This window comes from Magnolia sinica, chromosome 12 (genome assembly GCF_029962835.1).
Source record: "Magnolia sinica isolate HGM2019 chromosome 12, MsV1, whole genome shotgun sequence".
Classification (NCBI taxonomy): Eukaryota; Viridiplantae; Streptophyta; class Magnoliopsida; order Magnoliales; family Magnoliaceae; genus Magnolia; species Magnolia sinica.
The window spans coordinates 58,807,359-58,828,894 of NC_080584.1; the positions used below are offsets into that span (position 1 = coordinate 58,807,359).

Here is a 21,536-nt window from a genome sequence, read left to right on the forward strand (position 1 = left end):
TTGTGTTGCTCAATTTCTAGTTTGCCACGCTCAATTTTCAATTTGCCATGCTCAATTTCAGCTTTCCTCGATCAAATGTTAGTTTGCCTCGCTCAATATATACTTTACCTTGCTCAATTTTTCCTCTTCCCTTGCTGAATTTCTTGTTTGCCTTGTTCAAAATCTAGGTTGCGTCGCTAAATTTCTAGGCTTCCCTTGCTCAATTATTTATTCCGTGTCGCTCAAATTCAAACTTCCCTCGATCGATTTCATTTTTCCCTCGTTCAATTTGTAGTTTGCCTCGCCCAATTTCTAGCCTGTCTCGCTGAACTTTCGCTTTTCCCTTATTGAATATCTAGTTTGCCTCGTTTAATTTATAGGCTGCGTCGCTGAATTTCTAGTTTGCCCCGTTCAATTTATAGGTTGCGTCATTGAATTTTCATGTTTGCCTTAATCATTTCCATGTTTGCCGCGCTTAATTCTAGTTGAGGTTTATTCCATTTTATCCGAACCTCGCTCAAATTTATCAAGTGCTTGATATTTAGTATGAATGTATATGATGTAATGCTTAAATTCTTATTACTCTAATTCTAATTAACCACGTGTAGAGAATTTAGCCTTGTATCCCCTTATGGTACATTTGTAATTGCTTAAATATAGGTATATTTCTAGTAGATATGACATGAACCGTCAAATTACATTTTATTTTGTCTTATACACCATACAATGTGGAATATTTGTTGAATGTTGAATGAACTTTTAAATATTCCAAATTGCTTAACCATACTTGAGATTGATATGACACATTTGTGGGCTGTCATTTGAGCTTAGAGGAATTATAAGAATCCATCTTAAATTCATGTGTTGATGTTTAATATAATGATTTGATAATATGTACAATTTAAAGAGCAATCTGGACAAAATTTAAGGGATGTACGTGGGTACCATGATGTCATGATGCATAACATCCACCCATGACATATGAGCTTTACCGGGTGCTCAATATAAGCCACATGCTGCTCCAGTTACTAGAATAGCTAATTTAACCTATATAGAATTCCCTCAGAAGAAGTAAAATTGCGAACCTAGGGACGTAAAAGTTTAGGACCTTAGGAAATTTCAGATTTAGTTGTTTGAACGTAGAAATGAAACTTAGATTCCCTTAAAATCATTAGAATAGCCATTCAAACTTGGTTGGAATCACTTTGGAATTATGACATTTGAAAAGATAGAGACTCAATATTTTAAGTTCTCTAGGAGATTGATTGCATAACCATGAAACCTAGGAACAACACGTAGGTCCCCATTAAAAACTTTTAGAATGATTGTTTGAACTTAGAATTAAACTTAGGAATTATGGGAGAACAAACAATCTGTTATGATGTATATTAGACTAAACAAGAATGTTCCTTGAACTTGACCTCCATTGAACTTTTTAGTAACTTAGCATTTGAATTTTACCATAATTTTCCTTAGTTGAAATGACATTGCGAAGACACTCAGTAGACAGTAGGTGAAATGAGTTTAGGCATTGTAAGTAGTTCCTTACCCATTACATTGTACATTAGATCCAATTTAAGCACTCCCTACACTTAAAACCCACACTAGGAGTTAACAATGAAAATTCACTAAGAAATCTCATTAGTTAGAGATGATATTTCTCATAACTTTTAGCAATTAGCACTAATTAGAAGCAAATGTATAAAGGTTTGAGAAAAAAATTCCAGCACTAAATGGAGCATATTGAGATTAGGATTTTGTATTTCGAATCCTCAAATACATCTCGTTGATCAGAAACAACATCTCTCGTGTGCTTTAACAATTAGAAATAATTAATAGTGAAATTTTAGGTGAAATTTCAACCCTAGACTCTGGTTGTTGAGACTATCTTTGAAAATATATGTGAGTTTAACATATTGTGAACCCAAATCCTCATGTAGAAATGTTAAGTTTGTATTTTTTTTTTTTGAAAGTGTACTAGGCCATCATAGAATTGTCCCTTGTTAAAATAGAAGACTATATGGATATCCCATGATAGATAGCATTATTGAATTTAACAAGCACCACATGAAATCATTCTTATCTCTGAATTTGTAATCCATATAAGCTCTTCTTGTTTATTTAAAAAAAATTAACGCATTGTTTACATTTTATTTCCTTAAGCTATGTATCATCGTCATCTATTATGGAACGTGAGTACTCGCTCCTCTATTATTTAATCGAGTTTTATCTTATGGCAAGCTTCCATTGCTTAATGATTCACTAATATAATGTCATTGTATCTTTTTTCAGATAATGTCTACTACGAGAATCATCTGCTGTTATGGCGGGAAGATTGAATATGAGAACAAGCGATACTCGTACACTGGTGGGGATTCGAAAACTTTTTCACTACGTGTCGAGACTACGTACGAGGAGCTTCTATATAGAATTTACAGGATTATTAAGAGTCAACCAACAGATTGTGATATTAGGATGAAAGTAATGTATCCTTGCACAAATGAATCAATCCCTCCAACTGTAATCGCAGACGACGATGACGTGCGAGAGTTCCTGGCAACACAGTTGGAGCATTCGGATAAATTCATTCCCTTAGTCATTGAGACAACGCAACACATTAATTGGAAAACACACATAGATAGCTTGCCTGAGGAGCATGGCGTGGAATTTGAATACAGGGCATCTCCATTACAAGTGGTAGTGAGCAATGATCAACTGCCCGAGCTGCCTCAAACATCAAACTTTGTGAGTAGCCAAGTCAGCTGGGCACGTGACCTTAACCTTACTTATGAGTATATGGCACCGCCTTTAGTAACAACAGCAGATCTGCCATTATCATCCACCACCTGAGCTGTACGTGTAAGCGACACTCCGCTTTCAGACCTTGCTAAAAGCAAAAACTTCATCACTCGTCAAGTTCCCGTGCCATTTGATGATGGTGCATTCACCAATGCAGCACTGCTAGAATATACAGATTCGTTGGGTGAACCGATCGATATAGCTGTTGGACAAACATTTAAGGACAAGAGTCGATGCCAGTATGTTCTAAGCCAATTTGCAATTCGCAATAAATTTCAGTATAAGGTACTGTACTCAAATTCCAGCAGATTTAGCATGGTGTGCTTTGAAGATAAATGCAACTGGAGGGTTGACGCAAGTCGGTTGAATGATACCGGGATATTCAAGATACGGAATTATACGTCAGAACACACGTGTGGCATGTCGTGGATGAAGAGTGATCACCGGCAAGCAAGCAGTAAGTTAGCGTGTGATCTGGTTGTTAGCCGCATTGAGCAACGGTTAGGTTTGAGGCCACGTGATATTATCTTCGCTGTGCAAGAGAAATATAATATTCTTATCAGTTATAGGAAGGCATGGAAAGCTAAGGAGCTTGCAATTAAACAGGTGATGGGGTCTTACGAAGACTCTTACAATCAACTCCCCCTGTATTTGCATGAGTTGAGGATGGTCAACCCAGGGACGGTGACTGCCGTGTTTGTTAACCAAGAGACTTGGAGGTTTGAGAGGTGTTTTGTAGCGCTCGGACAATGCGTTCGAAGTTTTCAGAATTCTATGCGGAGGGTATTAGCCATTGATGGGACACACTTAAAGGGTAAATACAAGGGTGTTCTATTCATCGCTACGGCCTTAGATGGGGACAATCGTATATTTCCAATTGCGTTTGGCATCGGGGAATCGGAGAACAGCATGAGTTGGAATTGGTTCCTTACCTACCTCAACGATGCGTTAGGGTATCTGGAGGGTCTTGTGATTATTTCCGATCGACATAAAGGTTTAATGAAAGAGGTTCCCCAAGTATTCCCACATGCAATTCATGGGTATTGTGCGTACCATATTTATAGAAACTTGGTGGACACCTTTAAAAACAAGTCGTTGGAGATATACTACTGGCAGGCAGTTAAGACTTGCAGGAGGGCTGAATTTAAAAAATTAATGCATGATATTGAAATGGCCAACCCCCCAGTACATGCATGGCTGACAGAAATCGGCTACGAAAGATGGGCATCGTCTCACTTTACAGGTAAAAGATTCAACTTGGTCACCACAAATATAGCTGAGTGTATTAACGCCCTCTTCAAAGAAGCGCGAGAATACCCTGTTACTAAATTGATAGAGGCTGTAAGATGTAAGATACAAGAATTGTTTTACAAGTGAAGAGAATCTACAGCCTCATTTGTTGGTCCGTTGACACCATGGGCGGAGCAACAGTTGAAGGATCTTATACAGAAGGCGCGAGATGTTCGCTGTCATCCGATTTCTCGAGATGAGTACCACGTCGTGGGAAATTATAATGATACAGTCAAGCTCAGCTCGCTTTCATGTACATGTCGTGAGTTTGACATGAAGGGGTACCCTTGTTTGCATGCCCTGTCCTCATGTATAAATTACAATCTTCCTCATTACTCGTACTGCTCCCCATTCTACACAGCGCAAAATTACTTGAGCACATATAACGAATCGGTGTACCCAGTACATGACATGAGCGAATGGGAGATTACAGATGGCTTCAAGGAGTACTGTGCGAAAATTAAACCCCCGGGACAGAAGAGGCCATCTGGAAGACCAAAAAAGTTAAGAATTCCCTCACGTGGAGAAGAATCAAAAACATTAAAGTCCGGTTGATGCAAATAATCGTCGGACGTGCAAGTTTCCCATACCTGATGTGTAGCATACTTTGTAATTTATTTAGTGTTTTGTATGATATATGTTGTAATATATTTTCTCTCATGCAATAATCTTTTGGTTGTCTTGCTCAATTTCTAAGTAACCTCGCTCATTTTCAGTTTGTCGTACTAAATTTCTTATGCTGCCTCACTTAATTTCTTATGTTGTAATATATTGGCACTGATATGATAGGCTGAGTATTTAACACAAGCATAAGGAGCCCTGTTCAAATCTATTGTGTAAAACCAAGTTACTAGGAGCACCGGAGCATTAAACTAAGGCTGGACAATTACACGATGATACAAAGATGACAATGGAACAAAGGAAATTAAGAGGAATGTCAAAAAACAAAAAAATTGAGCAGAAAAGAAAAGAAACACAAAAGAAAAGGTACATTTGGTTAAGAAAGTCAAGTGAAGCCAACATATGTGGGAAAATGGCAAAAGAACATTTCAATCAACCACGTGACAGTACCGAGGAAAAGTTAGAAAGGATTAAGGCATGATAATTTGAGATATAAATGGCCCGTAAAGCAGCTGCTTTCTTCGGTAGAATCTACACCTATATAAGAAAAAAGAAAAGTGTAACAAGAAAAATGATGAATTGGTGGATATGGGAAGCATACCAAGACAATCACATTACTGCACTGCCTGTTACCCATTGACCACAACTCAGCACCGTAACCTAGTTGCTGTTAGTACCTCACTGGTTTCAAATGGCTGATTTGAATTTAGAAGTATACCCAGGGCAATTTGACAGTGAGCAAGTTGCAACTTCCACAATTTCTAGTTTGGCCCGCTCAATTTCCAGTTTGTTCCACTCAGTTTCCAAATTGGCCCGCTGAAATTCATTCAATGTCCCGCTCAATTTCATGTTTGGCCCGCTCAATTTCCAGTTTATCCCACTCAATTTCCAGTTTGGCCAGCTTAATTTCAAGTTTGGTCCGCTAAATATCCAATTTGGCCCGCTGAAATTCTAGTTTGTCCCGCTCATTTCCATGTTTGCCCCCTTAATTTCTAATTTGGCCCGCTCAATTTTGGCCCGCTCAATTTTCAGTTTGGCTTGCTCAATTTTCAGTTTGGCCCACTCAATTTCCAATTTGGCCCACTCAATTTCCTATTTGTCTCGCTCAATTTCTAGTTTGTCCCGCTCATTTCCATGTTTGCCCGCTTAATTTCCAATCATTTTCCAGTTTGTCCCGCTAAATTTCCAGTTTGGCCCGCTAAATTTCCAGTTTGTCCCGCTCAAATGAATATTCCAAGGACTACTAGTTGAGCACTAAAATAAATCCCCAACTAAAAGGAGTAATATGCATATAAAAGAATCTATTTCTTACAAGGGAAAATAAACCATGCATACATAAAGAAAACATAGCAATTTCAAATTTCTCGATCAGTTATGGTAACAGACCCACTGGCTTGTCTTCCAATAAGACCTGTCTCAACCACTATCTGCAATAATGAATAGGCTTCGCGTTTACATGCTTGGAATGCGCATCTGATAGTGATATGGACCAGCAGTAACGATTGAGAAATTTTAGGAATTATATACTTTCATGATTTTCCAGCAACAAAAACATAAGATAAGCTTACCAGAAATAGATAAAGGTTTCCAGAAAGTCAATCAAGTTTCATGGCAATTGCCACAAGATATCTAGCTCTAGACTCTTTTGATTAGTGCTTTTTGCAATTTTCAGATATCTTGAGGAAATAAAACCAACTTTTCATAGGAATCCATGATGAAGAGATTGAGCACCCCACTTTTCAGATATCATGAGGAAATAAAACCAACTTTACTTAGGTGTATTTTATGTAAATTACATATCTTGTTTGATAAACACAGTAGGGTTGGACATCTAACCCCACTAGTCTTTCCTTTCCTTCAAAGCTTTTCTACTTACACAGAAAATAGGAGCTTTTAATGAACATCCAATCCCATTCAATTTCCAGTTTGGCCCGCTCATTTCCTCGTTTGGCCCGCTCAATATCCAGTTTGAACCGCTCATTTCCTAGTTTGGCCCGCTCAATATCCAGTTTGTCCCGCTCAATTTCCAATTTGGCCCGCTCATTTTCTTGTTTGGCCTGCTCATTTTTCAGTTTGTCCCGCTCAATTTCCTCGTTTAGCCCGCTCAATATCCAGTTTGAACTGCTCATTTCCTAGTTTGGCCTGCTCAATATCCAGTTTGTCCCGCTCAATTTCCAATTTGGCCCGCTCATTTTCTTGTTTGGCCCGCTCATTTTTCAGTTTGTCCCGCTCAATTTTCAGTTTGGCCCGCTTATTTTCGAGTTCGTCCTGCTCAATTTTCAGTTTGGCCCGCTCAATTCCCGGTCAATTCGCTTCACTTCACGGTCATTTCCATGCATTTCACGGTCATTCCCGGCGATTCCGTGTTGATTCACGATCATTTCCATGCATTTCATGGTGAATTCCCTTCACTTCATGGTCATTTCCATGCATTTCACGGTCAATTCGCTCCACTTCACAGTCATTTCCATGCATTTCACGGTCAATTCGCTCCACTTCATAGTCATTTCCATGCATTTCACGGTCAATCCCGTCGATTCCGTGTTGATTCACGGTCATTTCAATGCACTTCACGGTCATTTCCCTTCACTTCACGGTCATTTCCATGCATTTCACGGTCAATTCCCTTCACTTCACCATCATTTCCTTGCATTTTTTTCTAAACAAACAAACTAAAGTATAGGACTACTCCATTACAAGTCGTATTTTCTATCAAGCAATTTATTTGGGAGAGGGAAATCCAGCATATCTTGTTAGCTTGAGGGGAGGCATTGGAATTTCCTTTGCCTTCAACACAGATGATCTGCACTCAATTATAATTAATTTATAAGAAACTTATATATTAATCGAGTTTGTGTTGGGTCAGGCAACCCAAGACCTCAATCCGAGCTCAACCCAAGTTTTATCAGGTTGGTGTTTGTATGGCCCAACCCCAAGACCAAACTCGATACATCCTGCCCAAGCCCAACCCAATGTTGGGTCGGCCACAGGTTGGTCGGGTTAAGCCCGCCCAACTTCTAGCCCTATAATCATATACGGTACTTTAAGTAACTAATTTTGGTTTAGAAGATATTCTTGTTATATGAATAAAGAAAGAAATTTTAAAAAAAAGTGATATTTTTTTTTTGCATATGCTTATATATACATATTTATATAAATGTTATGCTAGAGAAAAATGTAGGTAGAATAAAATTCCCCATATAAAAAAAAAAAAAGAGAAGGGATGCGGATACGGTTATAACTACGGTTATAATCCGTAGCTATAGATCGGGGGTGGAATCGCCGCATCCACGATTGATCGCCGATTGGGACAGCAACTGGTGGTGGAATCGCGGGTGCTGCGATGGATCGCAGGTCTATGGCTACGGTTATACTCCGTAGCCATAGAAAACTGTAGCTATAGGTTCTTTCCTATTTCAATTTTTTTTTCCAATTTTTTTTTATACTGTTGTAATCCCCACTGCCTTCTGTGGGTCCAATCATGAGGTCTGTGTTATATCCAAACCGTCCATCTATTTGACGAGCTCATATTAAGGCTTGAGACGAAAAATAAGATAGATCTAACTATCGGGTAGACCACACTGTAAAAGGCAATGGGGAATTGAACGTCTACCATTGAAACCCTTCTACGGGTTATAGAAGATTTGGATCATTATGAAATTTGTTTTTCTTCTTCATCCAGGTCTTTGTGACCCTATGAGTGAACTTAGGCGGGGAGGATTTCTCACAAACATCACAGTGGACCCCTACAAAGTTTTTAATGGTCGACGCTCATTCAACACCGTTTCCAGTTTGTCCCGCTCAATTTCCAGTTTGGCCCGCTCAGTTTCCGGTTTGCAAACCTCAATTTCCAGTTTGTCCCGCTCAATTTCCAGTTCATGACCCCCTCAATTTCTACTTTCCGAAATTCCTCCATTTTACAGGTTCTCCAGATGCAAATAACTGGAAAATCATGAAAACATGTCATTTGACATAAATCACTATGCATGCTTCAAAAAATCAGTACAAAGGCTTGTCGATGGGATTAAAGGGCAGAGAATGTACTTTTGTTAGATTTGCTAGTCCCTGTAGGAAAAACAGTTGCCTATAGTTTTTCTCTGAGTTGTTGAATGAATGATTGTAATAAGATTAGTAGTGAAGTTAAAGTCTTAATTAGATACATTTTCCATGCATTTCTCGGTCAAGGGCGTTCCCTTCATGGGCAATCCTGGCGATTCCATGCATTTCTAGTGACCTTACTGACCAAAAATGACCCATATAGGGTTAGTATGGGAGTATAAGTGCCACTAGGGCCATTTACATCAAAACTAGAGTTATATATAACCCCATTTTCTCACACCTCTCTAACTTGCACGAATTTTCTATGTTTTCTTAGGGCATTTCAAAAGGGGAGATAAGGAGAAGAGAAGAGAAAGCTCGAAGAAGTGGGTTCCAACCAAAGAACATTGATCTCCTTTTCCTTGTGATTCTATATATCGTTTGAATTCCTAGCATGGAAACATGTTAGTGCATTTTCAATTTGATTTTTTATTGGTTATTGTGGTTTAGTAGTTTTTCAGATCTTTTTGCTGCTATATCATTTCATGTTTGGGTGATCCATTTTAATTCCATGGCAGGAAAATATCTAGTGGAAAGTCATTTGCAGGAATTTTGTTTGGTGATATCACAGAGCTTTCTTCCGGTTCAAAGGATTTGATTCTTAGAGGGTCTTCGTTGCACGTGTTAAAATCAATGCAAAAAGCATACTAATTTCCTAATGATATCACAGAGAATAAAAATATGAAGAAAACAAATATGAAAGGGTGCAGGGCCTTGTGCTTGCTGCTCTTGCTTGGACTCTTAAGGAGATGGCAAGTTTCATTTAACTTAGAAGTGAGTCTAGACACTGGAAGGTGAAGTCATTACAGTAAGAATGTCTGTAACAGAAGCCATGGCAATAAGGGTTGCTTTCAGTACATCTTGTGAACAACCTGGTTTCACATTGCACTTCACCTGAAAAGAAAAATGAGCATTAAAGATGGGAAAAGAAAACAAAATGCAATACAATCAAGAAAATACTGGACATGCGTGTCTTTCGTTTTAAATATAGGCCACTGGGTATTGAACAGATTCCTGCCAGTTCTCATCCCGACCCATAAAAGAATGGCTTAAATGGGTATTGGGAAGATTGTTGCGTGTGGGGAGAGAGTTGTAAAGAAGAAAAAGGGCTGCCTTAAATTACTTCGCCAGTAATTTATTGCACCCATGAACAGTGACAAATATAGCAGATTTTGAAAAACTCATGATAATATCACAAAAAATACACTAGATACTACTATTGCAAGATTTTCAAAATACCAGAAAATTTTAATATAATGCATTTTTTTGTCGTGATGTTAGCTTGCAAATTGCAAAATAGTATAAACCTCAAGGAATTTGCCATGTGTGTGTGGAAAAGGTACTATGAGGTTGAGCTCTGTGGTCCTCGACGTGATGTGTGATGGACACCCACCCCATCAATCAGATGCCTCCTTCCATGGTGGGCCACGGGCTTAGAAATCAGAGCAATCCATGACTTAGGTGGGCCACACCATAGACAACAATTGGGAGTGGATATCCACCCATTGAAATCTTCATGATCATTTACATGGCCCACTGAGATGTGATTTACAAATCCAACCCATCCATCATGTGTCCCACTTGGATGAGGGGTCACACCAAGTTTCAGCCGTATCCAAAACTCAGTTGGTTCGAACAAGTGCTTTTAGATGTTTTAGGCATGATTTCACTGTTTCAGATGGTGTCCCACTTGAGTTCTAGATACCGCTGATTTTTGGGATATCCTGTAACCAAGAGACACCAAATGCACGGTGTGGATGTTCAATACACATCATGGTGGAGCCCACACAGCTTGACCTCATGGGAAGTTACATTTCACACATACACGTGCAGACAGATATATATATATATATATATATATATATATATATATATATATATATATATATATATATATATATCAAATATTTCATTTTCGGGAGATTTTCCCAATAATATCCCAAAAAAACCTCACATTTTTTTAAATCTCCCCAGAAATTTCCAGGCTGAGAAATTGCCAAAAACAAGATTTTTATCACTATGCACACAAACACAGGGTGAGGGAGTGTCCTCATTAATGAGAAATGGAAATAATATAAATTAATCTACCAGCAATTTATTTAGGCCTGGCAATGGGGTGGTCCTCGGGCATGGATTCTGAACTGGCAGAGATGGGTTTTATTCGGCTGGGCCTACTCAAAATATTGATTTTGCCTGGCCCAGTGCCAGCCTTATATTTATTGCAGCCATCAGCTACGAATGTGCGCATGTGCACACACAGAGTAAACATGCATGCGCACGTGCACACGCAGATCAAAATATCCTTATACATGATGGTATCTGCTTCAACCATAAGTACACACCACACACATACACACATGGATCAAAATATCCTTATACTGTTATACATGATGGTACTGGCTTCAACCATGAGCATTAGTGTGGCTGGCCAATGAAACCATCGGGTATCAGCCGTTTTCATATAGATTGTAATGAATATGGATGCATCACTCAGAAAGGCTATGAGATGAAAAAAATGAAAAGTTATAAAACAAAAGCAACACAGTTGGGAAGGGAACCTTGTCAAGGTACTCCTGGAGCTTCTTGATCCGTCCCATGTAGTCCTGATCTTCGACACATAGGAAAATGAGCTTAGCATCTGAGCCTGGGCCATCAAACTGAAGAGGCCCTGGGTTTCGATAGAAGTCATCCATCAAAAAGTTTGTGGTTTTTTGTCTCAGCATCCTGTACCAAAACCCCAATCAGCTCAAGGCAGCAAGGATTATGTACAATAGCTAAGATCTGCACATCTTTCTATTGGTCAGAAAGGAATGAAGACTAATCGAGCAAAAACAATGTGTTTTACTATTAGAATATCATTAAGAAGACAACATGTTGCTTTGCTGCAGATAACATTTGAGGAAAGAGCTCTTAAGCTACAGTATCTTTTATGATCATTCATATCCCTTAGGCATCAATGCTCATAGACTGCAGTTAGGACTTAAGAGTCCTACCTTGACTAATGAGAAGCCTTTCTGACATCACAGTGGTCTGACATCCAATTAGTGTGATTTTCAGCTTTAGTCCATTCAGAATGGAGGTCATGATTTGGACTGGTCTAAATTGGCTTACACGTATGCCACATATATCGATGGGTAAATGGTGATGGCATTATGCACACCCATGGTTCTGAATGTCAGTATCAGTTGGTGTATCGGGCCAGCGAAAAAATGAATAAATTAGAGAGAGAGAGAGAGAGAGAGAGAGAGAGAGAGAGAGAGAGAGTTTGTCTTTATGAGAAAACAATACTTGTAAATTAAAGAAAGAAATTTTCTTTTTATGAGAAAACACCACGAAGAATTAGAAGGCAGCACTGAAGATCCCTTTTTTCCTGTTGAGGTAAAAGGTAAGCTGATTTCATTTTTGTATGAAACTTCCAATTTCTCCATTTTTGCTGCTGGGAACAATCTCTGACATTTCCTTGTAGGAATCAGAAGTAACGAGCATTTTGATCTAATTAAATAGAACAGAGAACATACTATAATTGGAGCAGCACCACATCGCCACTTGTTCACGGGATTTTTCAGGTTGGTCACAGTTGCCATGTATCCATTCAAACCAGCAGCTAGAATGTGATAGCAGATGTGCCCAAGAACCTGCACAGATTTGATTCTTAATCATGCACAGATCATCAACATAACTCGAAAAGGAAAGAAAGCTGTTGTTTTTTAGAACATACATAGGCATATTCACAGTCAAACTTCAATGGTAAAGAACCCCGGGCCTGATAACCAAAGAAGTGGCAGATAGCATTGAATTTCTTTCCTTTGTAAGTACCTTCTTTCTGAACAGATCCACTAATATGTCAGTCTACCAGAATATTAAGGATAAAGATAATGAACCTACAGCATTGAAGTTTACCAATCTCTTGTTCATCTCATTCTCTACCAACTGCGCTAGGAGTTTCTCCGTCTCAATCTGAACAAAAATTTCAAAGCACAAAATCATGGCACCGTGTAACAAGGACTTGAAATAAGCAAGTTAACCATGTCAATAGACTTAGCATCTATGATTTTCTTTTTCTTTTTTGTTCCCAAATAATTTCATTGTTTTTTCTTGGTTTTCTAGCTTTGCTATCTCTGTTTTAATGTATTACCAATTCTCCATTAATAAGATGCATGGATAGATAAAGCCTGCATATGTGATGACGTCATCACCTACTACTCGAGTCTCCTCTCAGAAGAGAAGCGGATGCAGCCGAGCCCAGACAAGCAAATGTTCGATAGGATCTTGGAGGTGGAAGCTGAGGCCCTTAGCATGTCACACCCCATTGTCGGATGGCCTAGATAGAATACATACCTCAAGTGGGTCCCACTCGATGACTTGTAATGGAGTAGTCCTATACTTTAGTTTGTTTTTTAGAAAAAAATGACCCTGAAATGATGGTGAAGTGAAGGGAATTGACCGTGAAATGAAACGGAATCACTGGAATTGACCGTGAAATACATGGAAATGACCGTGAAATTTTGTGGAAATGACCGTGAAGTGCATGGAAATGATCAGTGACCACACTAGCTTCCCTCGAAACATGATAAAAATATCAGCACATACCTTATACCAACTTTTTTAGTTTTGCTAACAATGAAATTTGATCTGCATTTTCTACATCTCTTTCCACTTTAACCAGCCTAGAAAATAAATGAGACTCACCTGCCTTGTTGGAGTCTCACCGGTCTGAAACACCATATTGTTTCTCCCTAGTCACTTCTCATAACACCAACTAAATTTTTTTGTTCCGTGTTGTCGCTGTTCAAGCTCTTTCCATACAGATGCCAAAGTGACACAAAACCCATTTTCACTAATTTCAACCAACTGATAAAAAATTCTTGATCATGTCTCTCACTCACTTCTAATGATACTCTATTTTCAAAGAATTTCTTATTCCTTTCCTTCTAGATCCACCAGATTATGTCAAATGAAAGCATCCTCAAAATTCGCCCTACTTGATTAAACAACAATTTCATTCACCCACCTACGACCAAGGCCACTTTCTGGAGAACCCAACAAATTAAAAAGCGTTTGAAGAAGTTCCATATCCCTAGGCATTCTACAAACAAGATATAGGTGATAGAATGATTTTTCTATTTCTCTACACAAGTGGCACATTTCTTGCTTGCTGAGGTCATATCATCTTTGCTGAAATCATTCAGACTCTGGAAGATCCTAGCCTTTTTTTGCTGTTGTGGCCTGAAAATATCTTTGGAGGCTTCCTGTCTCTTCATGGTACCCAACAATGTAATAATGACATTAAGTAAACATGACAATTAGAAAACACTGGTTTGATGAGAGTAATTCAGCCTCTAGACAAATTGAATGTTTTTTTTAAAAGACAAATTCAATACCAAAAGGTCTTTCCATTCAAATACGCACATTCATTTGTTGTCTGCTCATTTTCCAATTAGGCCAGTTTGGCCCGCTTAATTTCCAGTTTGGCTCGCTCAATTTCTAGTTTGGCCTGCTCATTTTTCAGCTTGTCCCGCTCATTTTCTAGTTTGTCCCGCTCATTTTCTGGTTTGTCCCGCTCATTTTCCAGTTAGGCCAGTTTGGCCCGCTCATTTTCCAGTTTGTCCCGCTCATTTTCCAGTTTGGCCAGTTTGGCCCACTTAATTTCTAGTTTGGCCCGCTCAATTTCTAGTTTGGCCCGCTCAATTTCCAGTTTGGCCCGCTCATTTTCCTATTTGGTCCGCTCAACTCGCTTAATTTCCAGTTTGGCTCACTCAATTTCTAGTTTGGCCTGCTCATTTTCCAGTTTGTCCTGCTTAATTTTCAGTTTGGCCCACTCAATTCCCGCTAAATTCGCTTCACTTCACGGTCATTCCCGGCAATTCCGTGTTGATTCACGATCATTTCCAGTTTGGCCCGCTCATTTTCCAGTTTGTCCCGCTCATTTTCCAGTTTGGCCCGCTCATTTTCTAGTTAGGCCAGTTTGGCCCGCTTAATGTTTAGCTCGCTCAATTTCTAGTTTGGCCCGCTCATTTTCCAGTTTGGCCTGCTTAATTTCCAGTTTGGCCCGCTCAATTCCTGCTAAATTCGCTTCACTTCACGGTCATTCCCGGCAATTCCGTGTTGATTCACGATCATTTCCATGCATTTCGCGGTGAATCCCGGCGATTCCATGTTGATTCACGGTCATTTCCATACACTTCACGGTCATTTCCCTTCACTTCATGGTCATTTCCATTCATTTCACGGTCAATTCCAGTGATTCCGTTTCATTTCACAGTCAATTTCCTTCACTTCACCCTCGTTTCACGGTCATTTCCCTTCACTAATTTTAGTTTAGAATGCATTCTTGCTATATGAATAAAAAAAGAAATGAGACAAAGTATAACCGTGAATTTTTTTTAATATGCTTATATATATACACATATTTATATAAAGTATGTGTTAGAGAAAAATTGTAGGTAGAATAAAATTTTACATGTCAAAACAGGAATACGACTATAGCTACGGTTATAATCCGTAGCCATAGATTCGGCCATCAATCGCGAATCCGGCGATTCCGCCCCAACTCGCTGTCCCATTCGGGGATCAATCGTAGATCCCACGATTCCACCGCCGATCTATAGCTACGGATTATAACCATAGCTATATCTGTATTCCTGTATCTGTATTCCACCGCCCCAACTCGCTTTCATTTTTTTTTTTTGCATTTTTTTTTTCCTATTGTAATCCCCACATCCTTTTGTGGGTCCAATCATGGGGTCTGTGTTATATCCCCACAAAGAGATGATGGATAAGAAGCATTACCTTGAAGCTACATGTATAATCTTTGCAGCTTTTTCCCTCAGTTCAGGACTACCAACAGTAGAACCAGATGCTCCAGCAATTATGAAAGAACTGAAGTCCTGATCTGTGGCACTCCCATTCTGTTTGGCTGCACCAAATATCGTGAAATTCATGATATCTAATGATTAATCAGTCTGATTTGGTGGAAATAATCATTATAGTTCAAGAATTTTTTTTGCAACCAAACACACCCTAACTAAAATGAGATGAACTTTTTTTTTGCCAAAAGAAAAAAAGAGAGAGAGCTTGTTTTCCCAAACTACTACCATTTATTACTATCGTTTTGCAGCTGAAAATCTCAGCATTTTTTATGGTGGTTAGGCTTGATGATGACATGCAACGATGCTCTCGAGTTGCACCAAAAGAACCAGGTCCAGTTACAACGGTAACAAGATCAATCCCCTAAGAATCTCAACCAATTGGCAGACTTGACTGAAGGGGTAAATTACAGCACACGTGTGAGGATCCATTCCATGTACCAGGTGGATCCCAGATGAACATGCCCTGTTACAAAAGCCAGGCTAGTCCAATCACTAGGTAGGCCACACATGTACGTCGAATATAGGGCGTTGGTAATTTTCTTACATCCCGAGTACCAAAGTTCTTCAAAAATACATAGAAATAAAGTCCAGTAGGATTCTTTACGTAGAATAAAAGTGTCTAACGGATACAGTCCCATTTCTTTGTATCACCATGCTATATCTGCTGGCCAAAGCTCTCGTGCAGATATGTAGGATATGGATGTGGGGCTTTATGCAATACCAATGCTTAAAATCCAACCGGTGACAATTCCGTACCCATATCCTTGTTTACATGCATGAAATTTAGGTATCACAGCAAGACAGCATGGCCAGTGAGTGGTAGGCTAGTAATCATGGGCAGGATTCCTTTTTTCTTCCTCTGTTTTTTTTTTTTTTATTAAATGCAATAATATTATGAAGATCAATGAAACAAAAACAAGATGGATCAACTGACCGTTTTTTCTGGCAGCATGAAAGAGAAGCTCCGCGATAAGGTACTGTGCAGGGTCACCTTCAGGGACGTTTTCAATAAACCATGCGACATGGTCCCATACTTCTTCATTGCTGAAGTACTGGTAAAGCCCATCAGAAGAAAGGACTAAAAAGCGGTCATTCGAGCATAGACGGTGATGGAGAACAGAAGGAATACAACTGAGGTATGGAGCAGTCCCAATGTACTCAATCTGAAACATCTCCAGCAAAGCTTCATTGCATTTCGGCTGCATCCAAGAAATGAAACATAACCACAGATAAATCAGTTTCACAGAAAAGATGGAAGATCTCCAAGAAATATAATCAAACCAGTTGCCTTCTGACTTATGCTGAAACAAAGAACCAGTTCAGAAATGAGAAGCTTTACTTGCAGCTGCTCTTCTATTTTAATTTATTTGTTAATTTTTCTCAGTTGGTTGATTCAACTCCGATGGCCCAAAAACAAACAACTGGGAAGAGGAACGATCATCACCATCAGCCAAGGCATGTCACATCATATATAAATTTTGGAATTTGGAAATGCTGCCCACCAACCTCCTGTATGCCACAACACGAGATAACACCTCCAGGGAAGCTGTGTATCTGAATTCTCTTGTTGCATCTTAGATTGAAAAGATGCACTTCCAACTCAAGCAGCAGGCTGCTATGTGCAATTTCTCCTCATGCAAATAAACTCACATTAGACTACTAGAGAGAGAGAGAGAGAGAGAGAGAGAGAGAGAGAGAGAGAGAGAATTCGAAAAGGGACAAACTTTTAGACTTTTAGTAGATGCATTTTAGACGGAGAGGGCATTTCCATCTTTTGTGCATCTTTCTTTCCTCTTACAAATGACCACAATATCAGAAGCCCTCAAGCGACGTTATGGATTTTATATCAGAATTCTATGATAGAGGTCACCTCGCTAAGGAACTTGGAGCCACCTTCATTGCCCTTGTCCCCAAAATTGAGCCTATAACTCTAATTGGGAGCCCTTCTAAAATCCTCACCAGAGTTCTTGCCCTAAGAATTAGAGGTGTCTTATAAACGGTGATATCAGAAAATCAAGGTTCTTTCATAGCAAGTATGGTACTCAAATGGGGGTATGGAGCACAAAACCCTCCTCTCTACCACGCATCCCATGCATGGAAGGCTATTATGTGCATCTATTCCATGCAAGAGTCTCCTTTTCACTTGGAAGGGAAGATTACATTTGCTTCTAGATCGACACTTGGTGTGGGTATAAGCCTTTACAGGTCATTTTTTCAAGCTTGGCATACCTTGCTACTGACAAATTTATAACAATGGATTATTGCTACTCGTCTATTGGCAGGGCCGGTGTTTGGTTTCCTCGTCGACGAAACTTATCAGACAACAATTTTGAGGAATTCCTTAACATGCTCGATTATTTGAAGCTTCACTCGCCTTCGTCTCAAGAAGAAGACTTGTTAGTTTGGAAAGGTCATAGTTCTGGTGTCTTCTCAATGCGTTTGTTCTACAGCTTCATTTCTAACCCATCTCCGCCTCACTCCTTTCCTTTCCACCAGTGGTCTTACGGAACCCCTCCGAGGATCGTGGCTTTTGTGTGCCTGGTAGGAAAATAAAAAATAAAAAATAAAAAAAGGATCCTAACTATTGATAATCTTCAAAGGAGATCTCTTATTCTCCCGAACATTTGTTTGATGTGCATGAGGGATGCAGAATGGATTGACCACCTTTTCATTCATTGTCCTTTCGTTCAAAAGGTTTGGGAACACTTCTTTAGCATCTTTCATATCTCATGGGTGATGCCAAAGTGGGTCGATCAACTTTTGTGGACTTGGCATGGTGGTATAATGGGTAAATCCAAGAAAGCAATATGGAAGCTTAGTGCTATGGGGATTTTTTGGTATGTTTGGCGCCCCGAAACAGCTGGTGTTTCCAAAATAGGGACTTCTTAGTTGCAGAGATCATTCATATGGTCAAACTAGCTGTTTCGGATTGGGCTTTCTATGTTAGATCAGCTCTCCATGTTGATCTTTCCTCGTGGTTCTTTTCTTAGCTCTTGTATTTTTCCCACCATGGCGGCTTTTCAATAAAATTTCAGTTCTCTAAATAATAATAATAATGGAGACTATAGCTACTTACAGGTTCAAACATAACCTAAATAAGTCAAAAAGCATATGTGCAACAACATGAAGTCATTAACATGGTTGCTATGGTAGGAGCATTCTTACATTATTGATAATGATGAATTTCCATCTCAGAGTGGTCAGCAGATGACCCAATTTAGATATTTGTAGACTATCTCAAATGTGGTATTTAATTTGACTCACAAACTGATATAAGGTACATACCGGGTACTCATATACTTCTGAAAGCTGAAATAAGAATCAACACTATCCTACTTGTTGACTCTAATGTGGATATATGTCTGTGGAATTCCAACAAGAAATACAAAGCTTTGGTAGAGATGAAGATTCTAGAGGCGCAATGAGATAGCTTGACAAGGTGACATTTCCTGCAAGAGAGCTGGAAATTTGTTCAACAAGATTCATTATAAATATTGTATTAGCCAATGTCAGAGTCATCACGTATACTTGTATATATCAATAAGGGTGCAATTTGGGTTGGGTCAACCAAACCCGATTGGCCCAACATGAACTTTAGGTTAGGTTGGATTGAGGTTAGGTAGGGCTTCGGCTGAAAATCCTCAAGTCATCCCCAGGTTGGGTTGGGTTGGGTTTGTTGTGGCCTCGGGCAACCTGAACCCAACATTATATGCAGTATATATGCATATGAGTTACTTATAACAAACATACATAATAAAAGCATAAAGTCATGGCCTGTTGTGGACATAGGGTTCATGATCGGAATTGTCCATGCATGGAAAATAGGGTCCATGGTTAGAACTGACCCGAGGCCCACATGCTAAGTGATCCAATGTCTTTTGAGTAGTCTCTCCAAACATTAGTTTCTTTTTTCAATTTATTTTATCAGTTTATGATTGACGATTGTAGACTTTTTGCTGGTGAAGGAGTGTACCTGTTTCTACGGCTAGTGTTATCCTGGTAGTTGCAAATGTTATTTTAATGATATTATTGGATGGCTACAGGCTTGATTTCATAGGTTAGTTTACTAGGTGCAAGTGACCCGAACGAAACCAAACTAACCGACCAAACCCGAATTGTGTTAGGGTTTGAGTATTCAATACCTTGGGTTGGGTCGCTTGGGTTGGGTTGGGCCTCGAGCTGACTCCTCTTGAGGTTGGGTTAGGCTTAAGATGATCCTCAACCTAACCCAACACCTACGTTGCACCACTATCTATTAGCAGCAAACCATTTGGTGCATAAATATGCAAATCATGTCACATCATGTACAAGTCATCATCTCTTAGTATTTGGGATGGCATTTCAGATATTTAATTTTATAGCGATGCTTGTTTTGGAGAATAAGAGCCACACCTTTACTAGCTATTGCAATTTATTAAGTTCTACTATTTTGAACTCAGTTTGTGCATTCATGTGCTGGTTGCATTTCCCATTTTGTGCAGACCTGACAAGATGCTTGTGTGACTGCACACAAATACACACAAGAAAATCACACAACTGAATGCATGCATGTGGAAGCATGCAGAAATATGCTTCCACATGCATGCTGCCCTCTGTGAGATGCAAGCCCGTGTCTTCAAAAGAATAAGGTTTTAAGTCGACTTAACCACATAAACAAAAAAGCAAAATAAATTAGCATGGAATTAATCAGTGACAAACCTTTTTGAGAAACCCCGCACCAAATGCTCGAGTGACTTTCAGCTGCCCTTTCACCCAATCGTTCAAGATGGATTGGTTATCATCAGGATGTTCTGCTTTTATCCTCAAAACATCCCGTAGCATTTAATAAACATACATGATCATTCTCTCAAATACTCCACCTCTATTTTGTTCTATATTTACATTCACCAGTCTGGACTTCCTAATGCATTCAAACACCAAATTTGCACGCTTCCAACCCTACAAGGGGTAAAGGATGTTAATGCCGATCAGAGGGGACCCCTCTCGATTTGTGCGGCCCCCAACTGTCTCAGATAACGGGATCAGTTGATCATGTTACCAGTCATCATCCTAGAATAAATCCTTGATTCATCCAGTACCAATCAACTGTTTAAGCAGCCAATAATTTATATGGTAAATTCTTTCCATTGTCTTTCCAATCAGTATTGGTGATGGTCCATCCAGAATAAAAATAAATAAATGATAATGAAAAACATTCAGAAGCCAAATGTTGCTTTTAAGTGTATATTACAATCAAGGTATTCCGTAACGGTAATAGTGGTCGTAATTTCCACCATCTTTACCTTTATAATACAGGCTACAACAGCCATTACGGCCCCCACAACAGCCGTCACGGTCTCTCTTTTTTCATTGCAAAAAAACCCAAAAACCAATATTGACCCCATAACAGACCGTTGTGGGGCCGTTAGGGCCTTTATGAAGGGCGTAACAGGCCGTTATAGGTCATTTTTTCCATAACAGCTGTTATGGCCATTACAACCCCATAACGTGTGACGGTCGCCACTGTTACCTTTATGTAATAGTCTTTACAGCCTTGTAATGGCCGTTACAGCGCACCATGATTACAATAGATATTTCAAATGGACAAAGAACCTTCAATCATACAGATCAATAAAATCAAGTGATGATATTCAAACAAATGTATTTATTAGCAGAACTTCTTTCAATTAATGATTGCGTGTCCGTGATGGGGTGAAGCATCTCCCCAAGGCTCTGTGCACTACGCTTCTCTTCAGAACCATGCTAGGAATTCCAGCATGGAACTTCTTCCTGCATTAATATGGTGCAAATGCATATCCGTTCAGGACTTCCAAATTGCTAATCATTGATCAGCATATTGTCAAACAGTTTTATGATTGCCATGTACTGCTCTGCCATCAG

General features: G+C 39.3%; 2 protein-coding genes across 2 annotated transcripts; both read right to left on the reverse strand.

The window, feature by feature from the left end:
* Nucleotides 1–11,645: 11,645 nt before the first annotated feature.
* On the reverse strand, nt 11,646–15,728 carry LOC131220093 (pyrophosphate--fructose 6-phosphate 1-phosphotransferase subunit alpha-like). Its single transcript, XM_058215063.1, has 5 exons — nt 15,588–15,728; nt 12,688–12,792; nt 12,506–12,610; nt 12,306–12,422; nt 11,646–11,669 (listed from the first exon to the last, which is right to left on the reverse strand). The coding sequence occupies exons 1-5, from the start codon at nt 15,726–15,728 to the stop codon at nt 11,646–11,648; spliced, it is 492 nt and encodes a 163-aa protein (XP_058071046.1).
* Nucleotides 15,729–16,060: 332 nt separating this feature from the next.
* LOC131221434 (protein phosphatase 2C 32-like) lies at nt 16,061–21,039 on the reverse strand. The gene is made up of 2 exons (XM_058216685.1): nt 20,355–21,039; nt 16,061–16,855 (listed from the first exon to the last, which is right to left on the reverse strand). The coding sequence occupies exons 1-2, from the start codon at nt 20,475–20,477 to the stop codon at nt 16,481–16,483; spliced, it is 498 nt and encodes a 165-aa protein (XP_058072668.1). The 5' UTR covers nt 20,478–21,039; the 3' UTR covers nt 16,061–16,480.
* Nucleotides 21,040–21,536: the final 497 nt, after the last annotated feature.

What these genes read in the sequence shown, in the direction of transcription:
- LOC131220093 (XM_058215063.1), bottom strand. Translation starts at nt 15,728, where the DNA reads ATGAATTTCACGATATTTGGTGCAGCCAAACAGAATGGGAGTGCCACA. An exon ending in ATGAGATGAACAAGAGATTG is followed by an intron (nt 12,611 to 12,687) that starts GTAAACTTCAAT and finishes GGATCTGTTCAG; the next exon opens with AAAGAAGGTACTTACAAAGG. An exon ending in GTGGTGCTGCTCCAATTATA is followed by an intron (nt 11,670 to 12,305) that starts GTATGTTCTCTG and finishes TGTTATCTGCAG; the next exon opens with CAAAGCAACATGTTGTCTTC.
- LOC131221434 (XM_058216685.1), bottom strand. Translation starts at nt 20,477, where the DNA reads ATGCTACGGGATGTTTTGAGGATAAAAGCAGAACATCCTGATGATAAC. An exon ending in GTGCGGGGTTTCTCAAAAAG is followed by an intron (nt 16,856 to 20,354) that starts GTTTGTCACTGA and finishes TCTTGGATGCAG; the next exon opens with CCGAAATGCAATGAAGCTTT.